Here is a 15,558-nt window from a genome sequence, read left to right on the forward strand (position 1 = left end):
ACATGTGATCTTTCTTTAGTTTTCTAATGATCTACACATTTAATTCACCATTTCTTCATCAACTATAGGCTTTCAATTGCACATAATACACAGGCTGATTTAGTGTGGATTTAATGTGGATCTTAAAATAGCTCACTGAGCTTCTCAGTACAGATTTATATTATAAACAAATTATTTGTAAAAATTAAGCATATTATTTAAATGGTTTAAAATAATATTTTGGCTATTTATTGCAGCTACAGACTTTCTTTCATTTATGAAACAGAATAAATTTTTATTAAACCTGCCATTATATTCCAGTTGATATTATTTATAAGTAATAACTTTGATAACGGTGCGTTGTTATTTCACCACTATAACAAAATCAGAAAATCACAGACTTCTCTGTCTAGTGGATCACTCCTTTGCTTCCTAAAGTCTTTAACTTGGTTAGATATCACATAAAATATAATGCATCTAATTCACCAGACTGGATTGCACCAACAGATTAATCTTTAACCTGGATTAAATCTCAGTAATCAGGTTTTTAAACGTAATCAGGATTTTGCATCTAATACTGAATTCAATCTTTGTTTTAATTTTACAGTAAACTACAAGGAAATCAGATTACCTTATAATATTTAAACCTTCAATTTAAATTTCAGTTAGGGATTAATTAAATTTCAGCTTGCTAGCTGTGTGATGCTAAATGAATAAATAGAATAGCAACATCGCATTGGACTCTTTGATATCAGATCTAATTTTTATTCCACATGCCAAAATGTATGGTGCCAAAATGATTGGCTCAGGACGACCAGCCTCTGCCTCATCCATATGGTTTAATTGCAGGGGGCAGGTGGCATCAGATTCGCGGCTTTAGCCAAAACTGTTCACAGTCGGGTAAAGTTTGGCAAAACTGGACGACGTGCATCAGTCGCTGTGCTGGCTGGTGATCCTCATGAGGACATGCAGCTAAATTCTTATCAGGATGGATTTGGAGCTGAATAACCGAGTCTCTGCGTGTCTGAGCACGTGGACCACAATCTGGCTGAAACTTGCCGACCTCTACGTTTTAACCGTAATGTTCTGTTTATGTCAGTGTCACTTTAGTCCCAGTGTCTGATACTTTTTTGCACACTTTTCTGGCCACAACCTTCAGAATATTGACAGGTGAAATCTGATTGGTTCTCAGCACTTCCATACACTGGTTTCCATCACGAAAAAAAAAGCTTTTTTGTAGCAAGATACACAGTAACTGGATTAAGAAAAGTTCACAGAATTCCCAGAGTTTTGTTTAAAACAGTCAGTGGTGAGTAAAGGAGATAATTTTGCTTTTTTTTTGCAGAATAGCTACATGAAACAATGATTGGTCATGTGACAGGCCAGTCAACTTTCCTCTTGTAGTGAAAGAAGGTGGGTCTTGGCCACATTTATTGAACAAACTTACCAGAGTCTATAGTAAAGCTAAAGGTCTGGCTTGCGAGACTAACCAACTTAAAACTGGCAGGTAACAGACTAAAAATGTCTCTTACCTGTGTTTCTGTTACCTGTGTTTCTCTTACCTGTGTTTCTCTTACCTGTGTTTCTCTTTCATATGTTTCTCTTACCTGTGTTTCTCTTACCTGTGTTTCTCTTTCATATGTTTCTCTTACCTGTGTTTCTCTTTCCTGTGTTTCTGTTACCTGTGTTTCTCTTTCATATGTTTCTCTTACCTGTGTTTCTCTTTCCTGTGTTTCTGTTACCTGTGTTTCTCTTTCATATGTTTTTCTTACCTGTGTTTCTCTTACCTGTGTATATAATATTTAATAATTTAAATAATAATAATAATAATAATAATAATAATTATTATTATTATTATTATTATTATTGTTGTTGTTGTTGTTGTTATTTTTATAACATTTAATAATTTAAATTATTATTATTATTATTATTATTATCCAATCTTTTTGTAATAGATTAGTCAATCAAAACAGCTCTAATTTTTATAAAAGAACGGGAACGAATCACTGATTTAAGGATTCGAATCATTTTAGTGTACCGAACTGAGTGAGTCGAATCCTTAAAATGAATCATTTTGCATAACACTAATCCACAGATTGCTGTGCAAAACCAAATTACTTTACTGTCCGGTTCCTGCTCCATCCGGGTACTCGGTGCCTGTGCAGCTTTCGCTTTCATTGGCCAGCCATCTCTGAGAAGCCACGCTATTGGCTAGTAGACGTGTCAATCACCGCCGCTGTCAGCACGCTTGTCGGTCGTGGCAGCGCCACAGACCGGCACGTAAGATATTTCTACCTTTTTGTCTAGAGAACCTGTAAATCTTGTTCCAGGAGCACAGAGAGAGGGAAAACACGGACAGTTCCTGTTCACCTGCTTTGCTCTTACAAGCTCACATTGTCTTTAAGGTCGTGTTTCATTCGCTTAGATTAATAACAGGGAAAAGTTTCTCCTCGCTCACCTGCTGTGTTTTCACACTACAGTACAGACAGGTAAGCTGAGCCCAAGCACCAGGCGAGCCCTGTGCTCCAGGGCACTGTTTGCACTGCCAGAGGACAGTCTTTACACCTTTACTGAGCTGTAATCTCCAACCCAGGACGTTATAACAGCTTAGGAAGTCTGATTCAGGTGATTTCAGGTGCACCTGTCACAGGAAAGCAGCACTGTGAAGCATGGTGTCTAACTGCATTACATAATGTAGAACTCTATCATCTATAAATGTATTATTATTACATTTAAATTGTCAGTATATTTTTATTATATATGATTTTGAAATAAATTAGTTTTTTAAACTCTACTAAACCGGACAGGTGAGGAGACAGCAAACAAAACAGCAAAACTACATGATTATTGTGTGTGTACATAAATGTGTGGATATTTCGGATTGGTATACAATGATATTTTATGTTTGTTACACAACACTGAGTCATTATAATTGGTTGTGAAGTTTAATTAAGCTTCATCATGTGCACCTGCAGTAGGATTTGCTAATTATAATATATAATGATAAAAATGATGTAAATATTCTGTATAATATGTGTACACTGACACTAACGGAGTGAAATGCGTACTATTTCTCAGATCTTTTGTCACTTGTTTTTCTGATGGACCCAAACAGAGCTGTTTTTCCCGCCTGGTTTTGTCTGTCTGCACATTTTAGTGTGTTTCTATATTTAGGTACGCTGTAACACACCTGACAACTCATCAGCTCGTTAACACACACACACTACACACTCTTTAGAAGGGTGTGTTAAAGCATGACCTGTTGGGAACACACTGACCTGCATGTTCTGTGACCGGGGGGTGCCAGAACTTCTGCAACCCTGTACAGCTGGACAGATAAATGTAGTTAATCAGTGTCTAAATGCAGGTCGTAGCCAAAAAAGTTAATTCTCGTGTGGGCTAATATAGGACGGGAGTGTGTACGGCAGCCTGGTGGTGTGTTGCGTATCAGTTCTTGGCTTGTTAATCCCAGCGTGAGGAGTGTGTGTGGCTGAACATGTCACACTATTTCAATATTTTACCTGAGAAGTCTAAATTAAATCCACAAGGACTTAACCAACATGAACAAGAGTTCTGGAAGTTCCTGATCAAAGTTCAGGACGTTATCAACCTTTAGGAAAAAGCATTTTATACTCATTGATGTGGATTTATTTTTAGTCGTGATATAAATAAACAGTTGTATTTAGTTAACAATTAAATAATAATCAATTATTACATATTAGCTTAATGTTACTTTGTTGATGTTACTTATGGTGTGTTGAGTATGTAATAAACCACCGTGTGTCATGCTGTTGTAGTAAACTAATCAGTGATGAGGTGATGTGATGAAGCGGAGTTACTGTCACCACCCTGAAGTTGATTATTTTCCTATAACAGCACGTCCTCGAGTGTTTTATTCTTCTTATACCACAGCAATTTGCCAATGATTATAATTTTTTTATTTATTAAAAAACAAAACATTATGCTTTTTATCCGTTTATAGTTGTAATGTTGTGTAACGTGTGTGAAATAGGTTGCTGTTCTTGCTTACGTTGTATCAGTAAAAAAGACGCAGCTTGTTACGCATGTTAGCGAGAAACCGCAAAGAAGCGTAAACTCCTCTGTCCTGAAGATGTCAGAAAAGTTCAACTTACAGCACTGACACTGGAGACTCCTTCCATAAACTTTAAATGTTACACAAAACTTCACATCAACGCTTTATTAATCCGTCTATTATTAGTGGAGTGACTGCTGTATACGTCCCGAAGATGTCGGAAAAGTGACACTGGAGACTCCTTCCTTATTGTCCTTCATTAACCGTAAACTCTTTCTGGTATCTATTCAGACATACAGTACCCGCTGTTGTGGATTATAAATTCCTCATTTTCTTTCTGTAGCTTTAAAATAAGATTTAAAGAGAGTGGACTTTGTGAAGTGGAAGTGTTTCAGGGAACGGAGCAGACTGTGAGAATGAGACAGAGGCTGTGTCTCAAATCACACACTATACATTTTATTTGTACATTTTCTTTTTGTTCCTGGGTGTTTATATGAACACAACACACTGCTGGTATTAAACGAATGTAAAGTACACAGTGGGTTTTCACCTTCTCTCTTTCCTTCACTTCACATTCCTCTCCTGTTCCTCTGCAGGCGCTCAGTATGGTGCAGTGGATCGGCTTTGTGTTCGTCCTGACGGCTGTCGTGTCTAAAACAGCAGAGGGGAAGAGAGATGAAGTGCTCTACTGCTCAGGTGAGTTAGTCAAATGTGCTCACTCTGAAAAGCCTGCAGTCAGAATTGTTTACATCACGTACTAGCCTGTATTGAATTCTGGATTCTGATTGGTCAGAAGGTGTTGATTAGTTCTCTATAACAGCAGCTCTGAGAGTAGCGCAGGTTTACATTAATGCGCTCGTTCTGATACGTTATCGTTTCTATAGCAACAGCTCATTTACAGGGACTCGTACAGCGGACTCTCGATATGGTGACATTTTCTGTAGCGTTTATGGAAGGAGTCTCCAGTGTCAGCGCTTTGTAACAGCCAGAAGTAAAGCTGTAACATTTCTGACATCTTCAGGACGTGTACAGCAGTCGCTCCGCTAATAATAAACAGATTAATAAATCATTGATATGGTGAAATTTTCTGTAAAAAGCTGCATTTTTTTATTCTTATTAACTTCCAGAGAGAACTAACTTGTTTTTTTAGACCTTCCACAACATGAAATGTAACTATAAACAGATAAAAAAGTATGACGTGTTGTTCTTTAATAACTACAAATTTATTTTAATTGTTGGAGCATTGCTGTGGTGTAAGAGAAGTAAAACAGTTCAGAACATGCAGTTGTAGGAAAATAATTAACTTTGGGGTAGAAACTCATTAATCATTAACTCCATCATTAACTCCATCACTGATTATTTTCCTTAAAGTGTTGATGAGGAGTGATGAGGTTGTGATGGTCACATTCTGCTAAACTCTCCAGCACTGAAGCTCGATTCAGTTAAATCCTGTTTTAAAGAGGCGCCCAGGCCTGGCAGTTCCCATGGGGATGATCGAGCATGACTAAGCACAGCTAAACTCCACCCCGATGACGGGACACAACCACCGCAACCACGTTCACAACGTTCAACCCTGCTTTATTTTACACTTTACACAAGTTCACGTGTAGTGACCTGAAAATATGTTTCCCAACATGGAGCCAAACGTCTGTTTTAGTTTTGGGTTCAGCATTTATTTAGTCAGGATGGTTAAGAGAGTGCTGAAAGTGTGTTTTGATGACCTTTTGACCTTGTAACTGATTCTTCTGACCAACAAAAGGGAAATCCAGGCTTCATCCCAAACACCAGGATCCAGAGCTATGTCTCAAATCATATATTTACACCCTAGAGGTTTGTTTACATCCCGGACATTTTCACCATCGTTTCCCTTCAGTGCAAAACGCCTAGTAGTTTTAATGAATTTAAGTGTGTTCTAGTTTTAAGTGAAATTTATTATTCTTATGAAAGAAAACTGAGACACTGAGTCATTCTACTCGACTGCTATTTTATTCTTCCGAGAAATGAACGTATATTAAAAAAAACCTTTAATGTTAGATATGTTACATGTAAGAATTTTTGTGCTTTCCATCAAAAATCTCCTACAAGTTAGCAGGTTGTTAGCTAGCTGCTAAATATCCTCCGACAGAGCAAAGTTATAACGCTGTCTTTCCTAGTCACTCTGTTTACGCCACCCAAAACCGAGTATTGAGAAAAAGTTTAGAACGAATTCAGTCTACGTAAACATTGCTTATGTATAGCGAATAAACGAATTAGCGTGTAATGATGCCGCGTGTCCTTCAGCCTGCATGGCGATCGCTGAGGAGCTGGAATACTCCATTAGCCAGATCGACCCGAAGAAGACCATCCATGTTGGAGGCTTCAGGCTGAATCCTGATGGAAGTCTCTCTGATAAAAAGGTAAACACTAAACACTTTATTAAATCAGTGTTTATACGTAACACACACTTTCCCACAACCTGAGGGAAAAAACAGACACTTTGTGCAATACTCTTTAAAAAAATTTATTTATTTTATTTCTATTTCAAAGTCTGACTTTAAAAAAAAATAGATAAAAAGCATAACAAAGGAAAAATGAGTAATTAGTAGGGTTGAGCAATATGATATGATATTAATATCGTGATAAATTCTGTCACTTTTCTGAGATATCACAATATCATTTCATAACTTTTTATGTTTGTTTTTTAAACATTTACAAACTCTGAACACAGCTGCTTTGAATCTTGAAAAAAATTTCGTTCTTTAAAATCGTAACAGTTAGAATTTGTACCAAATCTTTTATTTTATTTTTCCTCCTTTTCAGAGTTAAATCCTGTATTTCTGTAGATATTAAATAAAAGTATCAGCTCAGTTTTGACCTTTTTTTTAAACATCCCATCGCTATATCATCATACATGTCGTGTGTTGTGGAAATATCTTAAGTATCATGGTATGATTTTTTTTTTGTCCTGTCACTCAGCTTTAGTAATTAGTGTCTGATTGGACGTTGAAATCTTATTATTCCACCATTTTGTATTTAGTTATTTACTTGGTGTGATTTTTTTTTTTTTAAGATTGAAATGAAAAAGTTTTAAATTCTTGATTTCTCAAAAATTTGAACTATGGAAATGCTTTTCCTGTCAGAATTTTTGCAGCTCATACACACTTTATCTGTCTCCTATTTGAAATCAAGTTACAGTCATTTAATCAACAAAGTTTTTTTTTTTTTTGATTTAGAGCTGTACCGCTCCTCTACCCCCGAGTGCCCTTTGTAGATCCGGAGGCTCGTAACGCTTGCTGACGTAAAAAGGGCAGTTTTAACTGTTTCCTCTTTAACCATGGTGTCAGTATTTAAAGGTCAGACCCAATGAACTCAAAGCCCTGACCCCGGCTGTCCAGGGAGCGTCATTAGGTGGCCGACTCGCCCATTGATTCAGGGTTAATCTCCTTTTGATCGTAGCCACGGATGAATAACAAGTGTTTACTCAGGCCTGCCTTTTCCTCTCTCTCTCACTGTGAAGTTAAACCAGCTTGTTGACGTGGGGAAACAATTCAGAAATTATTTTTAACAAAAAGCGGCACTACGAAGCAAAACCTAACCTCTTCAAATTATTAGTACTTATTTATAGCCGTAAACTCATCAGTAATGGTTAAATATTTAAACTGTTCACGTCTTTCTGTAACTTCAAACAAAACCTTTGCCATTTTAATTGAATATTCTCCATATAACTGATTGTTTTTCTAACCAGGACCAACTACGTTCACACTAGCAGGTGACGAGTCACTCGTTTCTCGCTTGTGGGTGTGGCCTGTTCTGTGTTTTTTTAAGAAACATTAGTAGCTATATGTATATAGTTTCTAAAGCTAACTAGAAATAAGCACAGATTAAATAATTAAACACATTAATCAGTTGTGTGATTTACGTGTTACGCGCTCAGGTTTGTTCTATCTTCAGATTAGATTAGCAAAGCAAGCTAACTGTACTAGCTACGTAAACTCACCAGAGGCACCAACAACTTCTGCTACTTCCTTCCAAGCTTTATTATTCTTCGTAACGTCTCTATAAACATATAATGTGAGACTGAAGATAAGATGAAACCATGGTTATAAGTTTTTGTTTCAAACAGTAAATCAGACCTAACTGCAGGTAGGAACTAAAGTTGTGAGCGGGGAACTGAAGAAACGTCGGACCACGCGAGCGGTAGGATTGGTCCGAGGAATCATCCGAGACAGTCGTTTATATTTGCCGCTTTAGAGCGTCATACCTCATTTGCATACAATTGAGCAAATCTCATTTCACTGTCTCTGAAATTGTATGTAGTATGTAGAAAATGAACGATCGCCTGTCGCATGCTAGCGCGAATGTAGTGTTCGTTCTGATGCTGTTCGTAATCTGATGCGTGTTAAGGTCTAATCTCTTTTATTATATTATATTACTGCAATGTCTGATCAAATTCAGGTCCAAGCTCTGATCTTCTTTGAGGGAAATCGCTAAATTGGTCCTCGTTTTTTTTTTTTCTCTTTGGTTAAATTTTCTAAGAATGCAAGACTTCTGATGTTGGTTGTTCTTCCATTGAGGCGAAATCGGTGAAGGATGGCATCCTCGAGAAGCCTTTCACACACACACACACACACCCACACACACACACACACACACACACACACACCCTCCTTTATCCCAGCAGAAATTCTTTATTGACAGCCCCTATTCAAACCCCTCCGACTGTTACGGCCACGAATTTAATTCCCCACCATTTTCACGATGACGAGCTCCAGCCAGCACCAAAGCTTGAACCTCTGAAATTCTGACGACTTTAATGAGTTGCGTTTGGTGCATAATAACCCGAGATGTTTCATCTGATTCATTCTCACGCTAAACTCCGTCCTCACTTTGTTTCATTTTCCACAGTAATATCCCAGAACACAATGTGGCCTTTGTGGCTTTTTTTTTATCATCTTCCTGTTCCTGTGGAGCGACTGGAGCCAGCCATTCCTTAATTCATGCTCCAAGTCGATTGTATCCTGTCTTATCTCTCTCTCTTTCTCTCTCTCTTTCTCTCTCTCTCTTTTTCTCTGTGCGCGTCCGTCCGACTGTTTTTTTTTTTTTTAATTAAAATCGGGAGGGATGAGCGCACGGGTCGCTGTCCTTCTTCCCCGGGACCTTTTGTCTTATTTTGTGACCAGATGGCGGTGAGCCACGGAAGCTTCTTTGTGTCGCGGATCCTCGGAGGAGAAGAAGAGGAGGTTGATGGAGGGAGGGGGGGGTGATGAGGATGGAGGGATGGGGTGTGTTGAAGGCCAAAAAAAGCACCTCTGTAATGTAATGGGACCGGAAGGGTCCATACTGTGTGTGAAAGGGGGCAGCCGGGGTCATATCTACATGCTGAAAAAAAATGCAGCTCATCTGCAACCTGCCCCTAAATACCCCCCTTCTACTTCTTCTTCTGCTAATACCCCCCTACTCTACTCTCCATGCCTCCTCACCCCTGCTCCCCTTTTTCAGCGGGATGACAGGGAGAAACTTCCTGCTTTGATCAGCCGAGGGTGGAGGAGAGAGAGCGCTGTTTACCCTGCACTTGGCTGCTGTTGACAACCGCCCCTCCCCGCCGCTTACCCCCCGGGCAGCGCTCCATTCTCTTCTCCTGCCCCCTTCCCCTGCGCCCTTCCGGAGGGAGGCCCCGGGGGCGGGAGCAGCGCTGCACCTTGACCTGTCTAGACGCCACTGCCTCATTTTTTTTGTTTTGTTTTGTTCTCCTAACTTTTTCGGGACGCAGGTTAAAAGTCAGCGTGGTCGCACTGTGGACGCGTTTCTCCGCTCTGTTCAATAAGAACGGAAGGAAAAGGTCATCAACGTGACCCTCGTGCCCTTCTATTATTACTGGTTTTTTTTTTTTTGTTTTTTTTTGCATTTGTAGTAAAAAATGTAAGTTTTCTGGTTTGTAGGTTCCGCTGGCTCGCTCTGAGACTCACCTGTCCGAGCTGTTGGACGGAGTTTGTAATAACATGAGCGATTACGCGCTGTACGAGGACCCCGACACTAAACAACAGAGCTACAGGAGATTCGCACCGAGGAGCAGCGACGGCGGGAACTTTCCAGATTTCAAAAATTTTAAATTCTCCGGACCTGAAGGTTCAGATTCCTTAAAGTTTGCTGTAAGTATTTATTAACTTTTTTTTTCCCCTTTCACTTTTTCCTTAAGTTGTAGAGCAACTGTGTTAGTTTCTAAATCCTAATAAAAAAAATTTAAAAATACACTAATGGATTTTAGCCATTTAGGTTTTATCTAATTAGAGTTACTAAATCATTTGGACACATTTTCCATCTCAAGATCTAAATAAATAAATTTGTCACCTAATCAGATTCCTCTCTTTAATAAAAGATGTGTTTTTACTTTTTTGTAAAAATGCATGTTTTACTACACAGATGAATTTGTGCGCAGAATTTTTTCGGCACACGTTCTAACGTATTAAACACTTTTCTGTTAAAAACTGATCTGGTTTACGTAAATTTGTGTCCTTGTAGGAGGATATTTTCACAAGTTTATTCATATTTTTAGTTTCAGAGCTGCAAGATAGAAATATAATGAGGAAATTAAAAAAAAGAAAAAGAAAGAGAGAGAGCTTGTCTTGGGTTTAAGAAGTGGAAAAGTGAATGACGAATTAAGAAATGAACCACCAATAATACAAAATCTGTAAAATTCTATCTGTTCTGCATTCAGATTAAACCTGTGTATGGACATTTTAAGTTTCGAATTTTACACAAGTAAAAATGATGATTCTGGGAAATGTGTGTAGTTTTAATCAAATAAAACTTAAAATCTCTAAGAGCAATCTATGGGATTTTATCATAAATCATTTTTAAGAAACAGATCCTTTCACCTCACGAGCTTTCCAAGATGGCAGCCCTGCATACGTTAGAGCGTTAAAGATGGCCGCCTGCTCGTCCTCGCACGCTGTTTATTATATTCAGGGTTTTTTTTTTTATTCAGCGTGTTTGCTGTGTAGTGAAATCAGACGTGTGTTTCAGTGTGAAACCATCGTGGAGGAGTTGGAGGACGACATCATCACTCTGTTCGCACGGGAAGACGAGCGCGTGGCCCAGAAGTTGTGCAGCGAAGTGTCAGGTATACACACACACACACACACACACACACACACACACACTCGCACCGCCTCCACCTTGAGCACGCAGACTAGATCTGGTATTTAGAAGCTGTTGTTGTTGTTGTTGTTGTTGTTAGTGCACTCGGGCTGCACCGTGTTTACTTTTATATCATAACATTTAGTCACGTTTTATATCATCAGGCTCATTGTTTTTTTTTTACTTTTTTAAGATGCTGTATTTTGTTTTAAAGAATCTTTCAGATTTACTTTGTTGAACAGCACCATTTGTGTTTGCGTGTGTCTTTTTGTAATTTTTATTTTTTTGCATACAACTGTACATTAACTACATTAAACCTTGAAAGATTTTCAACTTTTTAGAATTTAGTTCAAAGAAATAAAAGGCCATAAATATTTTTTTTTTTTAAAAAAAAGAAAAAGACAATACTTTACTAATAAAATTTTAAACACAGATATTTAAAGCACGATATACAACAAGTCCAGAATAAAACCCCAAGTGGAAGTGACACTTTTAATATTGTTAATATATTAATATTGTTTACGTTGAATATTGTGATTTTGTTTGTTTCTGTGCACAAGGCCCGATCTTTATGACTTCTTAAAGCTTTACTAAATGTTTTGTTTTATTTTAATATCTTAAAATTCTCACAAAATTCTTCCACCAAAAAAAAAAAAAAAAAAAAAAAAGGCGATGCCCTTATCCCACCTCTGAACGTTTTCTGGTTGTTCATTACGTCATCGTGTGTGTGTTTGAGTGGAGAAAAAAATGAAAGGCCAATAATATGTTGTATTTCATTTCCACGTCCACCAACCGCAGCTATGATCACACGTAAACGCAGAAATACGTCACGTCGTGATCACGTTGCAGCGTCGTGTCTGACATAAAGCGGCTCTACAAATCCACATCGACTCCAAAACCCAGAGTTTAACCTCAAACTGCCATTTCATCGTTATAGAGTCGTTATATATCATTTATTCTCCTCGGAGTAATTATTTCAATCCCCACAAACACAGAGAAGGTGCACCGAGGACAACTTCATTATAATTTTTTGTTTTTTAATCGCATAAACAGCAAATTGTAGAACTGTTCATTTTTCAGGTTTATTTATAACGAGTATCAGAGTGTAAACAAACACAACCTTTAGGAAATATTGTACAAAATACACACAGAAAACTCTCACTCGTATAACCTTATAGAATGTGTTGTGTTTTGTATATAAACGTTCCTTTAGCGTTATATTCGCTTGCCATGTTTCCGTTGACGTGATGCGCACAAAATGAAAATGTGTTAAACAAAAAAAAATGTTTTCACTACAAACTGGTCGTTTCTATTAAACTGACTATTTTGCCGTAAAGATGCTTTGTGTAATTTCCTCCAAAAAAACTGAAATTCTGATATGATTTCATCGCAAATGTCACGTAGATCATAAACTAAGTAGGTTTTTTTTTTTTTTTTAATCAGAGCTGATGAATCCACATCACAGTTTCTTGTTATTCTTCTGCCTCACTGAACATCCAAAAACAGCGGCGCTGCGACAAAAACTAAAATAAAACTGTAATTTTTCCGTCCAGTACAGACGTCACGCTATTTTTTTCTGACATTAAACTCTGCTTTGCCGGTTGGAACGGAGACACGTGATCAAAAAATGTCACGTGACACTTCGTATGTGCGTCATTGCCACAGCGTTTATTTCAGAAGCTGATCTACGACTTTTCTGAAGTTAAATGGGGAAAAGAGTTTTGTTTTTATTTAAATATTAATGATTAATTGCAGTTTTTATCGTCTGTATCTGCAGAAATTTAAATTTATTAAAATATTTAACGTATAAAATTTCTTGAATGGAAATCTCACTGTTGTGTTTGATTATATAACATGTTTATATGAAAAATAATAAAAACAAACATCATAACCGGTCAAACATACGGTTTTTTCGCATATCTGGATGTAACAATCTGCATCGTAAGTCACTTTTATCCTGCGTCCGGTTGAGGATTTCTTCCATCTTCAGCATGGAGGTGGATGATGTCCAGGTAACGAGGTCAGAGTTACTGCTAGCTGCGAGCGCATGCGGTGAAGTGAGGAGCTCACATCCACGCTAACTCAGGCTTATTTAAAATTTTGCGATGGTGGAAATATGACTTGATGACGCGACACACACTCTGCTCTCTGAATACACCGTATGTATCGTGATATTTATTTCTGCTGAGATTTATTTCTAATAAAGTGACGGCAGAACTCCAGCGACGTGTTTTAAACACGTCTCTAAAACCCAAAACGATTAAAAAAATTCAAAACATTATTATTTAAACAGAAACAATCGATTTTAACATCTGCTCGAGTTTCAGGTTGTTACTGTGAGTAACTGAAAGTTGATAAAAACCTATAAAAAATATAATTTAGTGTAAAATCTGTGATATCATTAGTTTATCCGTTACTGATATATTTCTGATTTAATGATTACAGCGTAATACGAGGTGTGTTTGTGTGTTTTTTATCTGAAGTCAAATTCTGTAATAAGAAACGACTGAGAAAATACATTTAGATTATATTTTGTGATTTTATTCCATTACTAAACTGCATCAGTCTCAATAGTCAGGTTTTATTTTAAAAGATTTAAAGCAGATATATTTGTTTGCCGCTGACAGAAACGTGAATTATGAGTAATATTTTACAAATATTCCGTGTTGTTTATCAGAATGTGAACTATTTTAACCTTTCAGGCCACGTTCATGTAAATACACATAATTATTAGTGTAATGTGAAATCGCATGCTTTTTTTTTCTCACTTTGATATAAAACACATACACACATTTTATATATATATATACATAAAATCAGCTTGTTTTAGTTTTTGTCTCAGGATGTGAGGATTTAAGAAAACAATTTACGATTCACACAAAACTATTGATGGAGGTTTTTGGTTGCATACACACTGTCTGTTGTTTTGGTGTTTTTTTGAGGAAGTGATGTCATTATATAAAACAGTGTTTGTCACAAAAAGTTAATTTAATAATATAAACAGTTTCGGCAGAGAAATTCCCAAATACCACTTAACACATCTTCATGTAAAGCCAATAGAAACATATACAATAAATCTGAATAAACATATACTTATAAAAATATATACTTCATAAATTTGCAAACTTATAAAAATGAAATAAAGTTTTGGTTTTAAAGAAAAATAAAGACATTTTATTTAAATGACAAATCTGTCGGAGAATATTAGTTTTTAAAAGTGAGCATTTCGTATTATTTATAGCTTTTTTGCTGGTCGCTGGATTTAAAAGTTTGTAGAATTTCAGTGTTTTAGGAAATGCGATTTGGAAAAGAAAATGTACACACACACACACACACACACACACACACACACTATTGCTCATCTCTCTCCTCAGTCCAAAGCTCTTGCGCTGTGTGTAGGTTGTGTTACGTGTAACACTGTGTATTGTGTTGTGTTTTTTACTCAGGTCACTGTAAAAGCGCCGTGTTCCAGCACGCTGAGCTGTGATTGAACACCGACGCTGACCAAACACCTCGAATGCTCAGAGCCGGACCGGGCTCCGAACAGAACCGCAACGACGGACCAGATCTCATAATAAACAAGCAAAGACCAGTGTAAAGTGTTTTTGTAAAGATCCATGACGCTGAGTTGTAATAGTATTTTGATAAAGAATAATAAAAGTGTTTTAAACGAAGCGTGACTTTTTTTTCATTCTGAACGCTGTAGTTAGTCGTGTGCAGTTACACAACATGCTGCAGTACACAGTGCAGTGATGTCATCGTCGTCATCATCATCGTCATCGTCGTCATCATCGTCATCATCGTCGTCATCACGGTCACGTGAAGATATGGTCAGCGCACGTGTGCAGTTTGTATCAGGTTTTATTCTCGAGCTTTCAGGACCTTATTCTGAGAGAAGACGCGATTGTTATTTGATGAATTTTCATCATCGTGTTGTTTTATACAGTTTGTAAAGCAAAAACAGCATCGAGAACACTAAATTTCTTTTAAAAAATGTAGAATTTTTCATATATAGTAGGCAGTTACCATAAAAAGAACATGAAATATCGACACGTGACTAGTTCTTCTTCAGTTAACTCTTAAACGTTCTATGTGGAACCCTACAACAGAGTGTTATTCCATCAGAAAGCGTTCTCCTTCAGCAGAGCTGAAGAACCTTTATTTATCCAACAAAACCTTAAGGAACGCTTCAGGAACTCCTTTTTGTAAAAGTGTACCAACTCCTGACAGGTTCTAGCTACTAAGAAGAAAATAATCAGCACTAGTTTAGAGTTTGTACCGCACACTTACCCTAATAACACAAACACTCTTAGAAAAAATGGTTCCTCAAGGGTTCTTTAAGGGAGCATTAAGAGTTCTTAGCTTCCCAAAGGGGTTGTAATATTTTATATGAGTGTTTTTGTGTTCATTTTTTGTGCATAATTTAAACA

General features: G+C 37.2%; 1 protein-coding gene across 3 annotated transcripts; it reads left to right on the forward strand.

The window, feature by feature from the left end:
- Positions 1-2,109: 2,109 nt before the first annotated feature.
- Positions 2,110-14,802, forward strand: cnpy1 (canopy FGF signaling regulator 1). Of its 3 annotated transcripts, none has more exons than XM_034314540.2 (6): positions 2,110-2,259; positions 4,609-4,708; positions 6,293-6,408; positions 9,931-10,140; positions 11,015-11,111; positions 14,575-14,802. In XM_034314540.2, exons 2-6 carry the CDS (start codon positions 4,618-4,620, stop codon positions 14,613-14,615), a joined length of 555 nt encoding a protein of 184 aa, XP_034170431.1. In that variant the 5' UTR covers positions 2,110-2,259; positions 4,609-4,617; the 3' UTR covers positions 14,616-14,802. The 3 variants fall into 3 exon arrangements, with proteins under 3 accessions (XP_034170431.1, XP_026796631.1, XP_026796632.1); XM_026940830.3 differs by lacking the exon at positions 2,110-2,259 and adding an exon at positions 2,266-2,468; XM_026940831.3 differs by lacking the exon at positions 2,110-2,259 and adding an exon at positions 2,466-2,604.
- The last annotated feature ends 756 nt before the right edge of the window (positions 14,803-15,558 follow it).

Source organism: Pangasianodon hypophthalmus, chromosome 21, assembly GCF_027358585.1.
Source record: "Pangasianodon hypophthalmus isolate fPanHyp1 chromosome 21, fPanHyp1.pri, whole genome shotgun sequence".
NCBI classification, from domain to species: domain Eukaryota; kingdom Metazoa; phylum Chordata; class Actinopteri; order Siluriformes; family Pangasiidae; genus Pangasianodon; species Pangasianodon hypophthalmus.